The sequence below is a fragment of the Nannospalax galili genome, unplaced genomic scaffold, assembly GCF_000622305.1.
Source record: "Nannospalax galili isolate Female #2095 unplaced genomic scaffold, S.galili_v1.0 scaffold290, whole genome shotgun sequence".
In the NCBI taxonomy this organism is placed as follows: Eukaryota; Metazoa; Chordata; class Mammalia; order Rodentia; family Spalacidae; genus Nannospalax; species Nannospalax galili.
The window spans coordinates 5,285,795-5,307,748 of NW_008331486.1; the positions used below are offsets into that span (position 1 = coordinate 5,285,795).

Below are 21,954 nucleotides of genomic sequence, written 5' to 3' on the forward strand. Positions count from 1 at the left end.
AGGGAGTAGAAGGGAAGCTCTTTGTATGTGTGTGTGTGTGTGTGTGTGTGTGTGTGTGTGTGTGTGTGTGTGTGTGTGTGTAGGGGGGTAAATCCCAGCTGTGTGTTCAGCCTGGGAGTAGAGCAGGCTTGGGTCCCACATAAGGCCTGGTATGTAGCCACCTGCCCACTCCTGCAGGTCATCCTCATGTTGGCTGAGAAGTGCAGCCAGCAGAAACAGGGCAAAGAGGAGGCCGAGCAGCTGCGCCTCCTGCTGTCCCAAATGGAGCAGAACTTCCTGAAGCTACAGACAGACAACCAGACACTGAGGTGCGCTTGCGTGGGGAGGTGCACTTGCGTGGGGAGGTGCGCTTGTGTGGGGTGGAGCAGCCCTCATGACTGCCCTAGAGCCCCAAGGCTTCCCTGTCAGACAAGCTGAGGCCTAGATTTAAGCAGGCTACAGAGGAAGGGCAGAATCCAAGGAAGGGGTGGTATCAGTCACGGCCCTGGGATGGCAGCAAGCTGTTGCCTCATCATGTCCTGGATCAGGAATGAGAAAGAGCAGCTGGAGCAGCAGCTGGAGCAACAGCACGCTACAGCCCAGAAGCTACAGAAGGAGCTGACTGAGGAGCAGAAGGCTCGGGCTAGCCTGGAGATGGTTCTAGCCCAGGCTACCTCCTTCCTACAGGACATTATGCAGGTAAGGGGAACTGGGAGGCTCCAGGAGGGAAGTGGACCAAGAACAGAAGGTGACCTCAAGAAATGTGGCCACTGGGGTCAGGCTTACAGGGTCCTCTTTCCTGGGAGGCTGCTAGCCAGACTCCTTTCCTGAGCTGGCCTGATGGTATGTATAAGCTTATAAATCCAGTTACTAGGGAGGCTGAGGCAAGAAGACTTGCAAGTTCAAGGCCTGAATGAGCCACAGAATGAGTTCAAGGCCAGCCTGGTCAAATCAGTGCCTTAAAAATTATAAAGTAGAGGCCAGGCATGGGGGCGCACACCTTTAATCCCAGCACTTGGGAGGCTGGGGATCCCAGAGGCAGGCGGATCTTTGTGAGTTAGAGGCCAGCCTGGTCTCCATAGTGAGTTCCAGGTCAGCTGGGGTTACAGGAAGACCCTGTCTCAAAAAGATTTAAAAAAAAAAATTGTTTTAAAGTAGAGCTGGAGAGATGGCTCAGCAGTTCAGTACACTTGCTGCCCTTGCAGAGGACTGGAGTTCAATTCCCAGCACCCACACTGGGCTGCTTATAACTGCCTATAACTCCAGCTGCAGGGTACCTGACACCCTCTTCTGACCTCCATGGGTACTCACACCCACCCACACACATACCTAAAAATAAAATAAAAGTTTAAAATATAAAATATCCTAGTCACCACTCATCAAAGAAGATTCTTTTACAACAGACGGAGATTATTACAGAGTTCCACAACTGTCATACACAGAGGTTGTAAATTGCCCAAGCCTAAGTGACACATCTACAATGCAACCTCTACACCCAAGGCTCATGGAACATAGTGGAACAAGGGATAGAGAGAACACTAATGCATCTCTGAACTCTCGTGAGTGACGCGCCTTCATTCTACAGAGGCCAAAGCACAGAGAATAAGGGTCTGCAGTGTGGGGCCTTGGACAGGACTCCTACATTAAACTACACTCACCCAGGGCTCAGGGACCACTGCAGAAGAGGGGACCGAAAGGTTGTAAGAGCCAGGGAGGAGGTATATGACCATATGGAAACAGAGTCCTACAAGCTCCTGGGACCTGGCTCATAGAAACACACAGCAATGGTATCAGCATGCACAAGACCCATGCAAACTCAAGAAGACAAAACCCCAGCACAGAACTGGGGAAATGGGCAGCAGGCCCCAGTCAAAACTATTGACAGTTGATTACTGCTGGGTGAGGAAGAGCTGATCTTCTTAAAGGAGGTGACTCTAGATAGGCTGACTAGATCCCAGTGGATGAACTTGCACTGAGGGACAACTGGGGACACAAACTTGACTTGATAGGCCTTAACACAAATGACAGAATACATAAATTCCAGTGGGGGGGGGCAATGGGGAAGGGGCAAAAAGATGATTAAGATGTTCTATATGAAATACACAAAAATTCAATTAAAAAAATAAAATAAAATAAATTAAGAAAGTAAAAGGAGGCGCTGGAGATCCAGCTCAGTGGTAGAGCATTCGCCTAGCACACAGGAAGCCTTGGGCTCAATCCCCTGCACAGAAAAAAAAGGAGACGAGGAGGAAAGGAAGGGAGGGAGGGAGTCAAGGGCAGAAAACGTCCCTTGAGGTCTCCAAAGAGCTGAATTTCTTCTGTAAAGCTCTGGAAAACTTTGGGCCTCAGTCTTCCCAACCTGACAATGGGTGTCCCACTGAGGACACTGAGAAAGAAGACAGACACTGACATCAGGTGCTCCACATAGAGGCGGGTGGGTGTTGGTACCACTGTGGTCTTTACCCCACCTCACATCTACCACCAGATACGAACAGTGGTGGAGGATGGCAAATTCGACCTGGTGTTCCAGCTGCAGCACAAGGAGATGCTGCAGCAGCTGCTGGCTCTGCTCAGCTCTGCTGTCATCCTGAAACCTCAGCAGGACCTGTGTGACCCAGACCAGGACAGTGAGCCCCACAGCACACCCCAGGAGAGGTGAGCAGGCAGCCCTCTGCTGACCCCGGCCCAGAAGCCTGGCTCTCCAAGAGCTCTCTCAACCTCACCCTCCTCTTGTGAGAGATGGAGGAGATGACCCCAGACCCCTCCCCACAGCTGGCTCAGCACCCAGACACCCAAGGCAGCATCTCTGGTGCAGAAGCTATCTACCATCACCAGCTACCAGCCGGGTGACCTAGGCCTGGTGCCTCGCCAGGCCCGCATCCCACCTAACCCCCATGACCTCAGGTCACTCTCCTATGTTACCCGCATGGGGATCATCAAGTTACAGAACACTAATGAGGTAGAGGTATCAGGGGCCCTGGGGACAGCAAGGTAACAGCTGGCCCTGGATGTGCAGTTGGGGTTCTCCAGGTTCCAGCTGGGTGACTTAAGGGATGCTATGGGCGCTCTCTGAGCCCTACAATCTGTAAAATGGCCTGACAAAAAAGAGCAAGGCCTGTGGGCTAAGGCATACCCAAGTGTCCCCTGGGAAGAGGGCTTGCTGGGTAAGGAAAGGGTAAGACTCCCTGGGGAAGCCTCAGATTTCACAATGGCATCTTTAATCTTGCAGATCTACCCATCCTGCACTCTCAAAAGGTTCAGGAAGTTTAGTCTTCCTAGACCTTTCCTACGCCGCAAGTAGCACGGAGAGAAAACCAATACCTACTCCAGAAATGGAGTGTTCTGGCCACAGTCCATTCTCCATTCTGCAAGTGGCCTGGGGCAACCCAGAGAAGTTATATAAACTGTGGGTATCACATGTGTCCTGCGCTGTCTGTTTCTGGGCTTGAGGGTACCAGCAAGCAAACAGGTGGATGTGTCCACTGGTGTCAGGGGCCCGATGATGGCCCCTGGCTTCTAGCACGAATGTGGTCCAGGAGCAGGTCAGTGGCCCTATCCAGCAATGGGGGCAACAGCACCTGCTCCTCAGGCGAGAAGCAGCTCAGGACGTAGGCCTGGATGGCACTAGGGTGTGTCGGTCGACCGATGCCCACCCGCAGCCTTGGCATTGCCTGTAAGGAGCCAGGGGGACCCAGGGGGCTCTGGTGAGGTACACTGGGAACCCCATGCTAGGGCAGTCCATGCTGGCCACCCCCACCCAGGGCAAGGCAGAGGGGTCAACTTACACTAGAGTTGAGACAGCTAATGCAGGACCGGACTCCGTTGTGGCCCCTTGGAGGGATGGAGGCCCAGTTAGCACTTTCCAAGTCAGCACCCTTCCACCCCCTTCTGCCCAAGCTTCCTTCAGAGTGGCCCAGGCTGGGGAGCAGTCCCACTCCACCCTAAGGAGAGGCCAGCATCCCTCCCCAACCCTGAGCTTGGTGTGTGTGTGAAGGGTCTCACCTGGCACTGCCCCCCAGCTTCAGAGCCAGCTTCCCCAGGGGTTTGTCCAGCTCATCGTGGACCAGGTAGACCTCCTCTGCAGTCAGCCCGAACAGCTCCGCTTGGCACAGGGAACAGCACCGCAATCACTGCCCACGCCCAAAGGGATGTGTTGTGCTGGTCACAACGAACCCCACTCCACACATAAAGAAACTGGCTACAAAGTCCTCGTGCAGCAAGGACTTGTTGAGTCAAGCCCTGGCCCTGTTCCTGGTTCCTGTGCTCTCCCGACCCACCCACTCCTGGAGCCCTCTACTCACCGGCCCTAGCCACGCTGCGCCCGTTGACGTTCATGAGCCTCCGAGGTCGGAGTAGGACCAGCTGAGCATCCCCGAGAGCGGCCAAGGCGAGGTCTGCGGCGCAGCGCGAGTCGCGAGCCCAGCTCTCCGCCACTCCCAGCCGCCGCGCCAGCTGCCCCAGCACCGCCATGCCCACGCTGTGTCGCGTGCCGGGCAGTCCCGGGTTCCCCAGGCCAGCCACCTGCGGGCGATCAAACAAGTCTCAGCATCCAAAGCTGGGATGAGAAGATGGAGAGGAGGGACGGAGTGGGGAAGCGGAGCGAAGGGCCTGGGAAGTCCTGGAAGCTCCAGAAATTGTGTATTTCACACAGAACATCTCAATCTTAATCATCCTAATTTCAAATTAAGGACTGACAAGGCCGGCAAGATGACTTAGTGGGTAAAGGCGGTTGCCGCCAATTCTGACAACCTGGGTTCGAGCCCCGGGACTCACAAGATGGAAGAAACCACATAAAATTTTAAATCTAAAAAAAAACAAAGGAAGAAAACTGACAAGGAACTTGGGAGACTACCCGGGATGTATGGCAGCGGTGGAGCTGGGCTTCAGTGTCCCTACGTGACCGCCCACATCGCACTCACCAGCCACCGCTTTCCCGGGGACCGAAGCTCCGGATCGCACTGGCTGAAGAACCGACTCTGCGGCATCCCGGCGCGGAAAAGGTGAGACGCCGACATGTTGCCCCCATTCATGGCGCGGTCCCCACCCCCTGACGTCAGACAGCCCTAGGCCAGTCACGTAGGCACGTGCCCGGGAATGACTAATCCGAGCTGCGGCCACCATATTTCTGCCGGGCGGAAACAGCGAGCGGTGTCAACGGCGGGGGGATGTCAGCGACGGACCGTCCGGGTGCATTCCGCCGCGCGGCGTCTAGGGTTCCTGTGGGGTTTGTGGGGCACGCCCAGACGCCTTGCTCAGGCTCCGACTCAGGAGCACCAGCCTCATTAGGCCCCTGAGACGCGCTTTGCCCTGGAAATCCCGCAGGTTCTTTCTGACGTAGATCTCAGCTTCCCGAGCTAATCAGTTTTCTATCGACTATTGGATTTCGGAGGTGTGGCCAAAGGGGCGGAGCCTGTTGGCATCCTGGAGCCGGTGCCTAGCAACGCGGGAGGCTGGGGGCCTGGAGCCCAAGGAGACCGCCAAGGACGGAGGTCCACCTGGAAGGTGCCTCATGACAGACCCCCACGAGGTGCGGGCTTCAGAGGGCAGGGTCGCAGAGAAGGCCGGCGGAGACAGGGCCAGAGGGGACGTGGTGCCTACAAAGAGTCCAGGACTTGTAGGAGGGGACGAGGATGGCTGGCCGCCCAGTCCCAAATGGCTTTGACCCGGATGGGGACAATAGAAAAGGAGCAAGTGGAGAGATTTGTTTTGTTTTGAAGACACTATGTAGCCCCGGCTAGGCTGGAACTATGTAGACCAGGCCTTGAACTCACAGAGATCCACCTGCCTCTTCCTCCTGAGTACTGAAATTTAAAAGCATGTGCCACCACACCTGGCCTAAGCAGAGAGATTTTGACAAAGTGAAACAGGACTCGAGGACTGATGGGACATGGGTCTCTGGCTCTCATGGTGATGGGAAAGGTGATGGGTGATGGGAAAGGACACAGAAGTCCCGGGGAAGAAGTTGGGTGAGGAGCTTGCTCAATGTGTACTGCTGGGCCTGAGAGGAACACCAGGATGTGGATGTGGGGCAGTGTCTGAGGTGGGGGTGCTGAGAACTGTGGGTACAAGGTGAGAGCAAGGAGAGCCCAAGTGGAGAAGAGAGGATGAACTCTCATCCCTAACCTTGACCACAAGAGAGGGAGAAAAAGGCAGGGCTAGAGAGAGGTTAGAACATGCCCTAAGGGGCCGCCTCCCACCAAGTGACTTTTCCACCCTCCCCGACTAGGCAAAGTACCTGGTGAAAGTGTAGATGTGGGGTAGGGTTGGCCCTGAGGCCTGCCACCACAGCTTGCTGTTCCTGGCTTGGTTTTAGGAGCTTGACAATACCCACTCACAGAGAATCCCCAGGCCATGGTTGATCCAAACCCCACCAGATATCATACAACGCATCTTTGGGACCAGCCAGGTGTTCTACAGCATGGACTCAAAACCAAGGACAACGGAGTCAACAGTACCTTTCAAAGTCAGAGAGTAGTGAGTGACTGCCTTGTTCCTGAGCTCTGATTCTGCCCTATGCAGTCATTAATATGGAGTACAGCCTTGAGCTGGCTGCCATCCCTCTCTGGGCCTCAGTAAATACTTAAGGACCTCTTCTCAGAAGATAAAGGGCTTGGGGCTGGGAAGATGGCTCAGCAGTTAAGACCACTGGCTGCTCTTGCAGAGGACTGGGAGAGTCCACATGGCAGCTAACAACCATCCATCTGTAACTCCAGTTCCAAGAGGATCTGTTGCTATCTTCTGACCTCCATGGGCATTGCACAATACAGGTGCACTTACACACCCACAGGCAAAACACTCATACACATAAAATAAAAATAATAAGCCAGGCATGGTAGTGCATGCCTTTGGCCCCAGCACTCAGGAAGTAGAGGCAGGCATATCTCTGTGAGTTCTAGGCCAGCCTGGTCTACATAGCGAGTTCCAGGCCAGCTGGAGCTACAGGGAGACCCTGTCTCAAGAAGACCAACAACAATAAAATAAAATAAAAATAATAAAAATATTTTTTAAAATCAGACAGAAGATAAAGCCAGGCATGGTGGCACATGCCTTTAATCCCAGCACTTGGGAGGCAGAGGCAGGAGGATCTTTGTGAGTCTGAGGCCAGCCTGGTCTACATAGTGAGTTCTGGGACAGCTGGGGCTACAGGGAGACCCTGTCTCAAAAAGAAAAAAAAAAAAAAAAAACCCAACAACAACAAAAGATAAAGGTTCATGTCCTGGATGAGCTCCAAGAAGGCCAGCCTGCCTTCCCTGGCACTCTGCCTACCCCTCTAGTCCCTGTACCCCAGTACCCACCTTTTCCCACCTACTCCACGCCATCCCTTGAAAAATGCCCTGGGCTAGCCCAGAATCAAAACCAGCCCCTCTGCCTTGCCTTATTCTCCTGCCCTCATAGCTACCACCAAGGCCATCAGTGCCTTGAGCAAGAAGACTGGGAGATGGCTGTGGTGTTCTTCTCCCGTGCCCTCTACCTAGACCCCAAGCTGGTAAGAGGTGGGCTTAAGTAAACACTGGCATCCACTGGCTGGCATATTTTGCCTCTTCCCTCACTGTCACATCTGTTGGGTCCCTCAGGACCACCAAATTCCTGCTAAGCCTTGGGAGAGGTAGAGTCCTCTCCCTACCCAGAGGAGCAGGTGATAGGGGGAGAACAGAAGCCTGGGTCTCTGCACCCTCAGGTGGACTTCTACGTGTTCCGTGCTGAGGCCTTCATCCAACTTTGCGACTTCTCCTCTGCTGCCCAGAACCTGCGCAGGGCCTACTCCCACCAACCAGACAATGTCAAGTACCTGGAGAGGCTGGTCTTTGTCCTTTATCTGCAGGTGCTTGGACTGCCCCCACCCATAGGGGGCTACACTCATCTCACACCCAACCACTGGCTTGCCCTCCAGCTGACATGTGTGCCCCCCACACTAAATAAATGTAAGAAAAAAAAAAAAAAAAACACTGGGCTGAGCATGATGGCTCAGGCCTACAATCCCAGTACTCCAGAGGCTGAGGCAGGAAGATTGTCATGAGTTCAAAGCTAGCCTGGGTTACATAATTCCAGGCCAGGATGTGCTACAATGTGAAACAATCCAAAAAACAAAGACTGGGGCTAGAGAGATGGTTCAGTGGTCAGTTCATGTTCCCAGCACCCACGTGGCAGCTGTCCTAGTTTGTTTCTCCATTGCTGTGACAAAAATACTCTGACCACTACCAACTTGGGGAAGAAAAGTTTTATTCAGCTTACATTTCCCAGGTCAGAGTTCATCAGGGAGCCCAAGATAGGAACTCAGGGCAGGAAACTGGAGGCAGGAGCTAGAGCACAGGCCATGGAGGAATGCTGCTCTCCTGGCCCCTACTCAGCCTGCTTGCTTATACAATATAGGCCCACCTGCCAGAGGTGACACCGCCCACATGGGCTGGGCCCTCCCACATCACTCAATCAAGAAGATGCCCCACTGACATGGCCACAGGCTAATCCAATGGAGGTAATTCACCAATTGAGGCTCCCTCTACCCAGGTGTGTCAAGTTGACACTAAAGCTATCCAGCACAGCAGCTAACAACCATCCATACCTCCAGTTCCAGGTGCTCCAACGCCCTCTTCTGGCCTCCATAAATATTGCAGCCACAGGTGCACTTACATACATGCAAGCAAAACATTCATACACATAAAATAAAAATAGTAAAATCTTATAAAAAAGAGGAAGAGGAGTTGAGGGGAGCACTGGAGGTGCCCAATTGAAGTTATTGTTCAATCTGCCTGTGCCCTGAAGTCTCACTCCCTGTGTGACCTTGGGAAAGTCACTTCACCTCTCTGAGCCCTTTTTCCTTCATCTGAAAGAGGGATGCTTGTAAATGCCAGGGAGGTGGCAACTCCAGGCTCTTGACCTGGGGCTCTGCTGTTCTCGTCTGCTTTTCTAGTTGCCGCCTCACGTCTCTGTACGGCTGTCTGTCACTGTGTGTGTTCTTCAGTGCTTACTGCTGTCTCTACTCAGCTCTGCATCTCTGTCCCTTTCTGCCTCTTGAAGTCTCCCTCACATCTAAAGGGCTCTGTGTATGTCTCTGCCAACTCTTGGGTGCAGCTGGACTTGAGTTCTAAGCAGAACTGACAATCCATCATCTCCCAGGGCCAATGTCTCTATGAGCAATGTGACTTCCAGGCCGCCCTCAATGTCTTCTTGCAAGCCTCTGAGCTCCAGCCCCAGAACCCCTCCTTCCGTTATCGAAGGTGAGTGCAAGGCCAGCCCTTCCTCTCTCCCAGCAGCCCCTACCATCACCCCCCACAGGCTGAGAGCACTTCCTCCCTTTGCCCCCAGCATGGCCTGCCTGCTGGCCCTCAAGAAGCATCAGGACTGCCTGGCATGCATCACCAGGGAAACGAAACAGGGCAATGTCAACACTGATGTCTACATCCTTCGGGCCCGGATCTACAACTTCTTCCAGAAGGTATTACAGAATGGTGGGTCAGGTGTGTGGCCTTCCCCCAGACCTGGGAGACCCCAGCATGCCCCAAGATTACAGGAGGAAGCAAGGCTGTCAGCTGGCTGGAAGTCCTGTCCCTGTATGTCTGCACAATGCCACTACCCTGCCCACAAAGATAGGTGTCCATCATCACTCAGCCCCAACTCTGTGCCAGACCTGTGCTGGGCCCTATGGGAATCACAAGGTGAGAGAGTCATGTCATCCCTGTCCCTCTGGAGTGCTTGGCCAAGGCAGGGTTTCTCCGTGAACCTGGAGCTAACAGTGATTTCCTGTCTCTGCCTCCAGGAATGCAAAACCCAACCTGATTTTACCCAGGTTCTGGGGTTCCAAACTCCAGTCCTCACCCTTGTGTGGCAAGTGCTTTACCCTCAGCCATCTCCCTCACCTCTATGGAGTGATTTGACCATAGCTGTGTGGGGAGGAGCCATGGGTGCACCCAGAATACCATTAGATACAAGGCAACTCTTCCCCTCCCCTTCCTTCTTTCCCATTTGTGCAGTGAACCTGTTCTAAGCTCCTCACCTCCCAGCTGGGCTGAGCGTGGAGACAGAGTGCAGGGAATGGCTTGGGGATGATGGGACGCAAGGTCCCAGGGAGGGGGTAGAGCAGAGTGTGGCCAGGGAGGAAGAGGCTACAGAGTAGTGGGTCTCCAGCTCTTCCCCAGTAGGGTGTTCCCTAGGGCAGTGGGCTCTGGGAGACTGGTTCCAGCTTCCCTGCGGACTGTGGATAAGTGCCCTGGAGGCCTAGGGGGGAGGCAGAGTACGAGAGGATGGGGTGAGGGGTGTGCACCATGGTCCTTCAGAGGCTGGATCAGAGGCTGATGGAATCAGCTGTGGGGAGAGGGAAGGTTCCAGAACAGTGTGCAGCTCTCTGGCTGTCCTGGGAGATGGAAACTGGCTGGTAGGGACAGGATAAGGGTGATGACAGGTAGAGAGGGAGAGGTGGTTCACCTCATTTCACCAGGCCAGCAGGGGATCTCCAGCTAAGTAAGGATATCCAGGCGGGTTCTAGCTCAGCCCGAGGCTAGGCTTCAGTGTTCTGCAAGTCACTTAGTGGCAGTGTCCTTCAAAGGTGGGAGATTGCTCATCATCACTATTTATTGCTGACTCTGGCCTCCTCCCGTGCCCTGTGTCTGTTCTGCAGAGGGGTGGAAGCTTTGGAGGAAGTGAAGCAAGAAGCAGTCCAGGGGCCACTTGCCCAAGGCCACAGAGCCAGTTGGGCCTCCAGCCCAAGTCCTGCTCCAACTTCAGCCATGCCCTCCACGCCTGCCACCCTTCCATCCCGGACTCTGCCTATTTCCTCTCACACCCAGTGCCCAGTCCTTGCTGTTCATCCACCAACCAATTACCTGCAGAACAATGGGGTGCTTGCTAAGACTGTTGACTGACTGGCCAACCTGCGCACCCAGTGGAAGGCATTTGCCTGGGGATGTTTTCTGAATCTGTTCTAGGTCAGAATTGTTAGATTTTGGGGGGAAAAAGGAAAGAGGAGTAGGAGACAAGAAACCAGACCCAGACCTGCAGCAGGCAGGGAATAGATCTTCCTGTATTCAAAGAAGATACAGTGAGAGGTAGAGGCTGTCCGTGGGAGCCAGGCATCTACAACCAGACAAAGAAACCGGGTGTTTTTATACCAAAGTTGTGAGACACAGCTACACTTTGTGGGGAGTTGAATTAGTGCATGGGTTTGGTGTCCTTGAGGGTCTCTTTTCTCAGACAGATGGGTGACTTATCTATGGCACTAAAGGACACAGGTGGGCTCCACAAACAGTCTCTCTCAGTCCCGGGAGTGACCAGTTGATAAGGCTTGAGCAAGGCCAGGCTTGAGTAAGGCCAGCTGCCAATTTAGGGCTCCCCCTAATAAGGCTTGTGGCTCTTCTGCAATTCACATATTCTATCAAGAGTTATCTTGAGCTTAAAGGAAGGGCAGTGGAGGAAGGATGGGGGTATTCAGTAGTCACAGGAGGGGGCTGGAGAGATGGCTCAGTGGTTAAGAACACTGGTTGTTCTTGCAGAAGACCCAGGTTCGAATCCCAGCACCCACATGGCAGCTAACAACTGTCCATAACTCCAGTTCCAGGGGATCCGACGGCCTCGTCTGTCTTCCTCGGGCATTTCACAACACGGGTGCACTTACCTACATGCAGGCAACACACGCATACACATAAAATAAAAATAATAATAAAAAGTCACAGGAGATCACACACTACTGCCCTCCACCTCAAATGAATCTTGCAGGACTCCTGGGAACAGACAACATTGGCACAAGTCACTGAGGCCAACCTGCCCCACCAAGGTTACACCTGGAAACAAGCCCAGCAAGGTTGAGGCTGGAGTGGGGGGGGTGAGGGGGCGATTTTTCCCACAATGCCTCCTGCCTCATTCAAGAGGCAAGAAAAGTGGGAAAATGATCCAGGGGACTCAGCAGAGGAATGGTGTGGTGTGGGCTTGTCACCTGGAGGCCTGCCCTCCTTTACCCTGACTGGGACAGTACCACCCACCCCATGCCACCTTTTACCCTTCAGCCGAAGCTCTGCTATCAAGACCTGCGCAGTGCCTTGCTGTTGGAGCCCAAGCACCCACAGGCCAAAGGGCTGCTCCAGATGATGGTGGACCAGGCCCAGCAGGCCTGCCAAGATGCCAGCATCCTGGCTGTGCAGGGCAGGCTGCAGCGAGCTCTGAAACATATCAACTGTGCCATTGAGAACAACCCCCTAGATCCCAGCCTCTTCCTCTTCTGGTACCAGGGTGGGGAGGGGCTGGTCTTCCTTGTAGATACCTGCTGTGTGGTCTCAGCCTGACTCTCCCCAGACCTCAGTTTCTCCATCCAACCCCTAATACTCTTCACCTGCTTCCTACCAGGCCACAGCACCATGGAGATGGTCTCAGTCACTTCTTCCTGAACATAGGGCTGGAGGGATGGCTCAGAGGTTAAGAGCACATACTGGTCTTGCAGACTTGAATTTGTTTCCCACATGGGGCAGTTCACAGCTGTCTGAAACTCCAGCTCTGAGGGACCTCAGGCCTCTGGCCTCTGTAGGCCCCTGCGCTCACATGCACAAACCCATACTTGCACATACATAATTAAAAATAATGGGTGTGGTGTGCACAATTAATCCCAGCACTAGGGAAGCAGAGGCAGGCGGATCTCTGTGAGTTCAAGGTCAATCTGGTCTACATAGTGAGTTCCAGGCCAGCTGGGGCTAAATAGTAAGACCATGCTTCAAAGGGTGGGCAGTGGCCTCCAACTACATGCCAGACATGGGGGTGCTTTGGCCCTGTGTGTCTCTCTCTGCTACCGGCTATGCCTGCCACCATAGGGGCACCTTGTACCGACGGCTAAAGGAATTTGACCCCGCGGTGGAAGACTTCCTGAAGGCGCTGGACATGGTGAGTGACAGCCAGGACCACCTGGTGAAGCAGGCCCAGCGCCAGCTCCTGCTGACCTACAACGACTTCGCTGTGCACTGCTACTCTCAAGGGGCCTACCAGGAGGGTGTGCGGCTGCTGAACAAGGCGATCAAGGACAAGCAGAACGAAAAGGGCCTGTACATCAACCGTGGAGGTGAGCCAGGGGATGACCAGCAGGCCCTTGCCAACTCCAGGCCCATCAGACTGGGGGGCACTTGTGCTTGCCTCCCAAGGGAGGCAGTGCTTGGACAAAATTGCTACAGTGTCAAATTCTCAGGTCAGGCAGCTGGGCAAATGTGCTCAGGCACACAAAAGACTAACCACAGTGTCAGAGCCACCTCCCTGTTCCCAGCCTGGGGCTGCAGCAGGCTGGGCTCGAGCTGCTGAACACGGGGTAGTGGGGGCACACTTAGCCCTTGCTCTCCGGCCCTAGATTGCTTTTTCCAGATGGGCAACCTGGTCTTTGCGGAGGCGGATTACAAGCAGGCACTGGCGCTAAATCCTCAGGATGAGGGGGTCAACATACGCATGGGCATGTTGCAGGAAAAGATGGGCTTCTGCGAACAGACTCATGGGTGTGTGCCACTGGTGGGGTGGAAGGGTGGGCAGCCCACAAATACTTTTTCTGTCCTGATTATTGCAATTATCACACTTTTTATGAAAAACTTAAATATTCAGTAATAATATGAATATTATTCAGAATGTTTTATTTCCAAGGTCTACTCCCCACTCTCCTCCCTCTAAAGTTTCCTCCAGACTTTCCTAGGTACACATGTTAACCATTACTACTTTGCAAAAGTGGGAGCATGTGAAACCACGGGGTGGTTATTCGTGGCCCTGAGGGCACATGCTGGGCAGGTGCTCTACTGCTGAGCTACAGCCCCAGCTTCCAAACCATCCCTACACAACACATGATGACTGCAGTGTCTTTTATTGATGGCACTGTAGTCTGTTCTGTGGAGATACAATAGATTTCTGTAGACTCCTCTACTGACACATGCTGGGCAGCATCCAGGATTTTCCTGACTGACGCCGTGGGCTCACCTAGGACATGTCACCATGCACTCATGCTGGGAAAAGTGTGGGATCGATTCCGGAAAGCTAACTTCTTGGTTTAGTGTCAACATTTAACTTTTTTAAGTTATTTATTGGGGGAGGGCACAGATGGAGGTCAGACGACAACTTGTTGGACTTTGGACTTGGTTCTCTCCTTCCACCATGTGGGACTGAACTCAGGTTATCAGACTTGGCAGCAAGCACCTTTGCCCACTCAGCCATCTTGCTGGCTCACATTTAATTTTTAAAAAATATTTTATTTATTATTTGTATTTTATGTGTATGAGTGTATTGCCTGCATGTATGTAAGTGCACCCATGTAGTATAATGCCTATGGTGGTCAGAAGAGGGTGTTGGATCCCCTGGAGCTGGAGTTATGGACAGTTGTTAGTCACCATGTGGGTGCCAGGAACTGAACCCAGGTCCTCTGCAAGAACAGCCAGTGTTTTTAACCACTGAGTCATCTCTCCAGCCTCACATTTAAATTTTATGAATGTTTTCCAAAAACAGAGAAGCGATTTAAGCTTTCCTGAGGAAGAGAGTCCCTTACTTTCCCCATATCCTTTCTGTCAGCACCAGGCCATTAACTCTGCTAATTCAAAAACAAAGAAGAGGGAAAAAAAAAAGTGCTCTCAGATGGTGTTTTTGTTTTGTTTTGCTTTAGACAGGGTCTCACTGTGAAACCCTGTGTGGCTGGCTTAGACTTCACTATGTAGACCATACTGGCCTTGAACTCACAGAGAGCGATCCGCCTGCCTCTGCCTCCAGAGTGCTGGGATTAAAGGTGTGCAACCATCATGCCCAGCCAAGAATTATTATTAGTTTTTGGCAGTATTGGGGTTTGAACCTATGGCCTTGTACATGCTAGGCAAACACTCTACCATTAAGCTACATCCCTGGTCCCTCAGATTGTTTATGCAGCTGAATTGCTAAAGCAGCCCAGCATCTTCTAAGTGTGTGGTTTTTCTTTTTGTTGTTGGTTGCTTTGTGTGGTTTTTTTTTTTAATATTTTATTTATTTATTTATTTTGGTCTTTTTGAGACAGGGTCTCCTTGTAGCCCCAGCTGTCCTGGAACTCACTATGTAGACCAGGCTGGCCTTGAACTCACAGAGATCCGCCTGCCTCTGCCTCCTGAGTGCTGGGATTAAAGGCGTGCACCATCATGCCCAGCTTACTTATTATTTTTATTTTATGTGTCTGAGTATATTGCCTGCATGTACGTGAGTGCACCTGTCATGCAATGCCTTGGAGGTCAGAAGAAGGCTTCGGATTCCCCTGGAACCGGAGTTAAGGATGGTTCGTAGCTATCATGTGGGTGCTGAGAATTGAACCGAGGTCCTCTGCAAGAGCAGTTAATGCTCCTAACCACTTAGCCATCTCTGGCAGTCTCACACTGTAGTCCAGGCTGGCCTTGAACTCAAGACAGTCCTCTCACCTGTCTCCTCAGTGTTGGGATTGCAGGTTAAGCCACCACACGCCAGCTCTTTTATGTGTTCATTAGCCACCATGACCTGCCTAAATCTTTTGCTCATTTTGCTATTTAAATGATTAATTTTTTTATTGAGAAGTCTTTTTAAAATTTATGTGTATGGCATCTTCTTGATGAATGATATAGGAGGGCTCAGACCACTGTGGGTGGTGCCACCCCTGGGCAGGTGGGCCTGTGCTACATAAGAAAGCAGGCTGAGCAGGGGCCAGGGGAGCAAGCCAGGAAGCAGTGTTCCTCCATGGCCTGAGCTCCAGGTTCCTGCCCTGAGTTCTTACCTTGGGCTCCCTGTGACCTGGGAGATGTAAGACAAATAAACCCTTTCCCCCACACCCCCCCAAAAATTTATGTGTATGAGTGTTTTGCCTGCATGTATATAGGTACACCCATATTGTACAACATTTGCAGAGGTCAGAAGAGGGTATTAGATTCCCTGGAACTGGAGTTAAGGGTGGTTGTTAGCTGCTACGTGGGTGCTGGGAACCAACCCTGGGTCCTCTGCAAGAGCAGCCAGTGCTCTTAACAGCTGAGCCATTTCTCCATCCGTACTGTGGGAAGTCTTTATATGCTAAGAATATTATTTTCTACTGTATAAAGGTATATTTATCCTATATATTTGTGTGTGTGTGTGTGTGTGTAGTGCTAGGGATCAAATATATAGGGCCTTGCGCATATAAGCAAGTACACTGCCACTGAGCTCCATCCCCAGCCAATGTGCATCGCTTTTCTTTGTGGTATTGCAGTATTTTTGCTACTCAGTAACTTGCCATTTTCAATCATAGCCCAGTTATTCTTTTTGTTTTTAGTTTTTATTGTTTTCTTGGGGGAGGCAAGGTTTCCCTGTGTATCCCAGGACCTACTGTGTATCCCAGGTTGACTTCAAACTCATAGACATCCTCCTGAGTGCTGGAATGACATGTGTGCATCATCATGCCCAGCTCTAATCTCATGTTTTTGCTTCTGGGTTTATGACTGTCTTAGGCCTTCCCTACCATAAGGTCATTAAAATGTTAGCTTGCAGGACTGGAGAGATGGCTCAGTGGTTACAAGGACTGACTGCTCTTGCAGAGGACCCAGGTTCGATTCCCAGCACCTACATGGCAACTAACAACCATCTATTAACTCCAATTCCAGGGGATCTGATGCTTTCTTCTGACCTCTGAGGCATTGCACGACATAGGTACACTTACATACATGCAGGCAATATACTCATACACATAAAATAAAAATAAAATATTTTAAAAATGTTATTAGTTTGCACCAGGATTTCCTACCAGCATCAAAGTGTTGGGTCCATCATGTCATGGGGGGTAGGAGGGTATGGGAGGAGGAAGGCAGAGGCCCCTGGTTGTCTTCCAACTCCACAGTAAGGCCCAGGAGCCTCCACCTCTTGCAGGCCCAGCTCATGGTGGCCCTGGGCTTATTGTATCCTTCAGGCAGTTCCAAAAAGCAGAAGACCACTTCTCAGTGGCCATTAAGCACAATCCTGAGAAAGCCCAGTACTACCTGCACCGGGCCAGGAGCCGACAGCTTCTGCAGAACCTTTTTGGGGCCCGCCAGGATATGGCCACTGTGCTGCTCCTGAACCCCAACCAGCCAAAGGTGGGTTCCTGCTGAGCCAGGGGGGCTGGCGAGCAGAGAGGAGTGAGCACGCCAGCCACTCACCAGTTGCTCCTATCCCTGAAAGAAACCTGGCTCAGGATTGTTCCTGATGCTGGCACTTCCTATGAGCCAGCAGTTGTCAGCACCTCAACTCCCACCACTCCCTTTACCCCTCCTTCCTCCCTCTGAGTCCAAGAGAGTCAGCATCACTCCATAGGTGCAGAGTGAGGCTCAGAGGTTCCTGTGCCCCAGGTCCTGAAGCTCAGAGGTTCTGACTGGCTCCCAAACCCATGGTCATGCTCCCTGTTAGGGAATGGTCCCTTTCTCATGGTCCCCTCCCATTTGGGGGTAAAAGACCCAGCGTAGAAGCAGTTTGCAAAAGCCTCCCATGTTTCTCCCTGGGAGGGCAGCACCAGCCCTCTGCCACTCTTCTGACTTTGGTCACCCCTTTCCTGACAGGTGATGCCACTGATGACCAACCTCTTCCCTGGCATGACGGTGGAGGAAGTGCTGGGAAGCCAGGTGGCCCACCTGGCCAAACTGCAGCTACGTCAAATGGTGGAAAGCGGCCCTAAGGCCAGCTACCCTCAAAGCATTGTGGCGTAAGCATCTAGAGCAGGGACCTTGGGCTAGGGGTGGAGGCCGGTGGGGACTCAGACTCATCGGTTCCAGCTGCCTCCTAAGTGGCATTCCAGATACCGACTGATCCTGGGCTGTGACTTGGCAGGCAACGGTTAATGGAGCGCCAGAAGGCCCAGGCCCTTCTACAGCAATTCCAGAGGTATCAACAGCCTTTCCCTGAGATCCCGGAAGAGCCAGAGACTGTCTCCGGGATCCTGCAGGAAAAGCTGACAGGCCTGGGGGAGAAGGATGAGGGAGAAGAAGCAGAGAAAAAGGTGAGTGGAACCCATGCTATGGCCTGAGGCCCTCGGAGTCTGAGGTAGAGGCTGGCTGGGCCTGGCCCATCTCACCATGAGGTGGAGAGGCTCAAGCAACAGATGCCCCATGAGTGAGGTAGAGGAAAACAGACACACAGGTCCATGCTCACACAATTCTGCTGGTGTCACCAGCCATTTGCACTGGACTCTCCTTACCTCATAATTGTTTCTAAAGGCTTTTTATTAACTATAGCATATGTATAGAAAAGCGCACAATTCCTGTGTGACTGGGGGGGGAGGGTATGTGCCAGTGCATATGCCCATATGGAGATCACAGGAGGATGCTGGGTATCCTTCCTTCTCTATCAGTTTTGACTTTATCCCTTTGAGAATAATAAGCAAGACCCAGAAATCCCCGTCTCTACTCCCTCCAGTCCTGGGGTTGGTTTCAGGTACATACAGCCATGCCCAGCTCATGCATGGGTGCTGGGGAGCTTTACCCACTTAGCTATCTCCCCAGCCTGTTTGTTTTTGATTTAGTGTCTTGCTGTGTAGCCTAGCTGTCCCAGAACTCCTTATGTAGCCCAGGGTGGCCTCATACTTTCAGCAATCCTCCTGCCTCAGTTTCCAGAGTGCTGGGATTACAGGCATGAGCCACCCTGTAACCCAGTTTATGAATGCACAATCTTAAGTGAATTTTCACAAACTGAATATGCTATGACCTCATCACCTGGGTTAAGGAACACATTCTCAGCTCCCAAAAGCCCCTTTGTGTACACCATCTCCTAGGCCCCTGTCCTGCTGCACACTCAAGGCTGTCCCAATTGCTACCTGCATATGTGAGGTTCACCTTTTCCTCATATAGATGGACAAATGTGGCAGGCTGTCCTGTCTGATTCCTTTCCCTAGCTCGCATTCATGAGATTCACACGTGTTGCTTCTTACCCTGTTCATCGACCAATCCTGCTAACAAATGTCAAATAAGTTGGTATTCAAAGGCAATGTTATACTGCTGAAGGGACTGCAATACCAGTGTCGAACTCCTAGTTCAAATTAAATACAGAACAAAAGTACATCTGTGTGCCTCTGAAGTCACACAGCCCTGTGGGTTCCATCTCTCAGGAAGATGTTGAGATGCGTGCAGCACAGAGCCCAGGGCCCAACGCACCAGGCGCCTGATGCATTCTATGCCTTCTGCTTGACCTGTTTATCCCCCTCCCAGCCTGCAGCTGTGACCATGAGCAGAGGAGGCAGAGAGTCCAATGGATTCAAACCTGCTCTCCTCAGCTAGTGACCCCTGCACGTTGCCCGGTGCTTGGAGACTTGATTCCTTGGACTAGCAGAGGGAGGATGAAAGAGGATAAAATGGGAGTTTTCCTCAGTGCCTCACTGCCATTCCCCAGAGCTCAGCACTTTACAGTTTACAGAAGCCCAGCTCCCATGTGAACCAATGTTCATCTTGCAGAGGGAGGAAATGGAGCCTAGCAGGGCCCAGAGCCTTACCTTTCTACAGACATAATGTCCATCTAGCCTGGCCAATCCCCTTCCTGAGGTCTCAGCTCCCAGGTGTTCCCACCCACTCTAACCTAGTGTCCGTGAGGAACTCTAAGCTTGGGAGAGATTGCTGGACTGAAACTAAAAAAAAGGAAAGAAAGAAAAAAAAAGAGGAGAGGCTAGAGAGATGGCTCAGCACTTAAGGACACTTACTGCTCTTGTAGAGGAATTTTTGTTCCCAGCACCTACATCAGGTGGCTCACAACTACCTCTAACTCCAGCTCCAAGGGATCTGATGCCCTCTTCTGGCCTGTGTAGGCACCTGCACTCGTGTATATCCCCCTATCCCTAAACACCACACCCCCACCCCCGATCACATGCATACACAATTATAAAATAAATATCAGGAGGCAGATCTTTGTGAGATTGAGGACAGCCTGGTCTACACTGTGAGACCCTATCTCAAAAATAAATGAAATAAGAGGCTGGAGAGATGGGTCAGCAGCTAAGAGCACTGGCTACTCTTGCAGAGGACCCAGGTTCTGTCCTCAGGATCCACATGGCAGTTAATAACTGTCCATAACTCCAGTTCCAGGTATCCAACGCCCTCTTCTGTCCTCCATGGGCATTGCATGACATGGGTGCACTTATATACATGCAGACATAACACTCATATACATAAAATAAAAACAATAAGTAAAATATTTAAAATAATAATAGAAATAAAACCTTTAAAAGAAAGATTGCTGGACAGATCCAGAATTTGCTGGCCTTTCAGACACGTGGCTGCTGGTCCAAGGGCTTTCCAGTCTGCAGTCATCCAATCTGTTTCTTGCCATAGGTCAAACAGGGACTTTCATCTCACAGGGTGACATCCCTGACTGACAGCTATGTGGACCAGACCTCCTCAGGCTCAGTCTTCAGCAGTAAGTGCCCAATGTTCCTACTAGGCCTAGTGGACCAACACAGAGTGGCCAGAAGGCAGAGGTCAAGTCCAGTATGACCTTGGGATCCTCCAGGGATAGCTTTGATTCTAGGGAAGTGACTCTAACTGGAAAATAACAGTCCTACAGGGAACTAAGCGGGATGATGCCCAGCACAAGGCAGGGACTGAAGTCACTACCAGGCTCCTCAGCTGTTGCTGATCCTCCCTTATCCTTCCCAGCCTGCTGCTTCTCTCTCTGCCCCTTACTGTCCCCAAACGGAGCCACAAACCCTGTGTGTATCCAACAAGTTTTGACCCCCAATTTTGCTGTCACCAGCCAAGAGAGGACAAAAGGAAAAAGTTAGAAAGCTGCTCCCCAGCGCCCCCTGGTGTGTGGTGGCAGCATTAGCTCCCTTCCTTCCATTAGGAATCATCCAGAACTGCACTGTGGTGCCCCAAGTTCCCCTGGACAGGTCTGTGCCCTGATACCTGTGGCAGGGATGAGGTGACCCAGTCCTTGCCCTCAGGGAACAGTCAGTACAGCCAGTTAGATACACAGAAGTGGGGCCCAGAGGGCAGGAGTATCATTAGCCCTTTCAAGTGGTCAAGGGGGGCTTCAAGGAGCTGAAAGAGTAGGAACTAGCCCCCTGTGGTAAGGGGATGAGCAGGGTGTTGCTGGGGCCACGGGCGGAGGCCTCCAGGAGCTCAGAGGGCAGGGGTAGCCAGAGGGGAAGCCTGGAGTGGGCCAGCGGGGCTTGGCACCCCTGGCACAGAGTTAGGGGGCCTGGTGGGAGCTGGCAGTCCTTCCCCTCTGGCCATACAGAGCATTAGGAACATAGGCTGGAGGAGGCCTGGAAGCTCCTACCTGCTGGAGCTTCCCAGGACAGGTGGCACAGGCCTGATGGCTGCTCTTGGCACACACCCCCAGTGGACAGCATTGGCACCTCAGAGGTGGACATGTCCACCAGCCAGGAGTACAGGAGCACCTCCAACGTTGCTGCCTCACTCTCTGAGGCCTCGCTGCCAAAGCCTCAGCCCTCAGACTCCAGTAGGGAGGACCTCGGCCTGAGTGGGGACCCCAGGATGATAAACACTTCTCAGTACCAGAGCCAGAGATCCAGCAAGACCACAGCTGCCCATGACCAAAGGCAGAACTCTAGCATGACAGAGGCCACCAAGGGCCCAAAGCCAAGGCCCACCAAGAACAGGGCTGCTCTGAGTCCAAAGCAGAGATACAGAAGAGCCAAGGCTGTCCGTGCTCAGAACTGGAAACCCAAGACCAGTGAGCCCCAGAACCATGGCCTGAAGCTGGCTCGGACTCCCAGCAAGATTCAGCTTTATGTCGGAGGCTGGAGCCTCAGGGGTGCCAGTGAGACCCAGGACCTGCCGCCAAGGCCCAGCAAGACTGAGGTGGCCTCAAGCAAGACTGATGCTGTCTGGGGACAGAGTCCACGCATCAGCAAATCCAAGGCTTCCCAGGACCAGGACCAGAGCCCCAAAGAGGTGGTGACTGTCCCCACGCCCAGCCACTATGCTGATAACTAAAGGGGCCAATGAAATCCTTACTTCTTGCTGAGTAGAGAACAGATTTTGCCCAACACCCTGGCTCTCAGCAAAGTGGTCCCTTTCCAGGGTAACAAGAAACCTTAGCCAA

At 52.4% G+C, this 21,954-nt stretch overlaps 3 protein-coding genes across 3 annotated transcripts in view; 2 read left to right on the forward strand and 1 right to left on the reverse strand.

Moving 5' to 3' along the window:
- Cfap157 (cilia and flagella associated protein 157) overlaps positions 1-3,280 on the forward strand; it is an 11,155-nt gene extending 7,875 nt beyond the window's left edge. The window contains exons 5-9 of the mRNA XM_008825085.3: positions 178-308; positions 528-678; positions 2,465-2,634; positions 2,752-2,938; positions 3,209-3,280. Coding sequence (XP_008823307.1) covers positions 178-308; positions 528-678; positions 2,465-2,634; positions 2,752-2,938; positions 3,209-3,280 — 711 coding nt within the window. The remainder of the gene's footprint in view (positions 1-177; positions 309-527; positions 679-2,464; positions 2,635-2,751; positions 2,939-3,208) is intronic.
- On the reverse strand, positions 3,176-5,047 carry Ptrh1 (peptidyl-tRNA hydrolase 1 homolog). Its single transcript, XM_008825079.3, has 5 exons — positions 4,899-5,047; positions 4,281-4,500; positions 3,982-4,081; positions 3,765-3,810; positions 3,176-3,650 (listed from the first exon to the last, which is right to left on the reverse strand). The coding sequence occupies exons 1-5, from the start codon at positions 5,007-5,009 to the stop codon at positions 3,468-3,470; spliced, it is 660 nt and encodes a 219-aa protein (XP_008823301.2). The 5' UTR covers positions 5,010-5,047; the 3' UTR covers positions 3,176-3,467.
- Ttc16 (tetratricopeptide repeat domain 16) lies at positions 5,042-21,858 on the forward strand. The gene is made up of 14 exons (XM_029559772.1): positions 5,042-5,506; positions 6,293-6,453; positions 7,375-7,465; positions 7,658-7,801; positions 9,094-9,194; positions 9,283-9,412; positions 11,973-12,187; positions 12,768-13,012; positions 13,292-13,433; positions 16,838-17,003; positions 17,463-17,605; positions 17,731-17,899; positions 20,217-20,301; positions 21,229-21,858. The coding sequence occupies exons 1-14, from the start codon at positions 5,489-5,491 to the stop codon at positions 21,843-21,845; spliced, it is 2,427 nt and encodes an 808-aa protein (XP_029415632.1). The 5' UTR covers positions 5,042-5,488; the 3' UTR covers positions 21,846-21,858.
- The last annotated feature ends 96 nt before the right edge of the window (positions 21,859-21,954 follow it).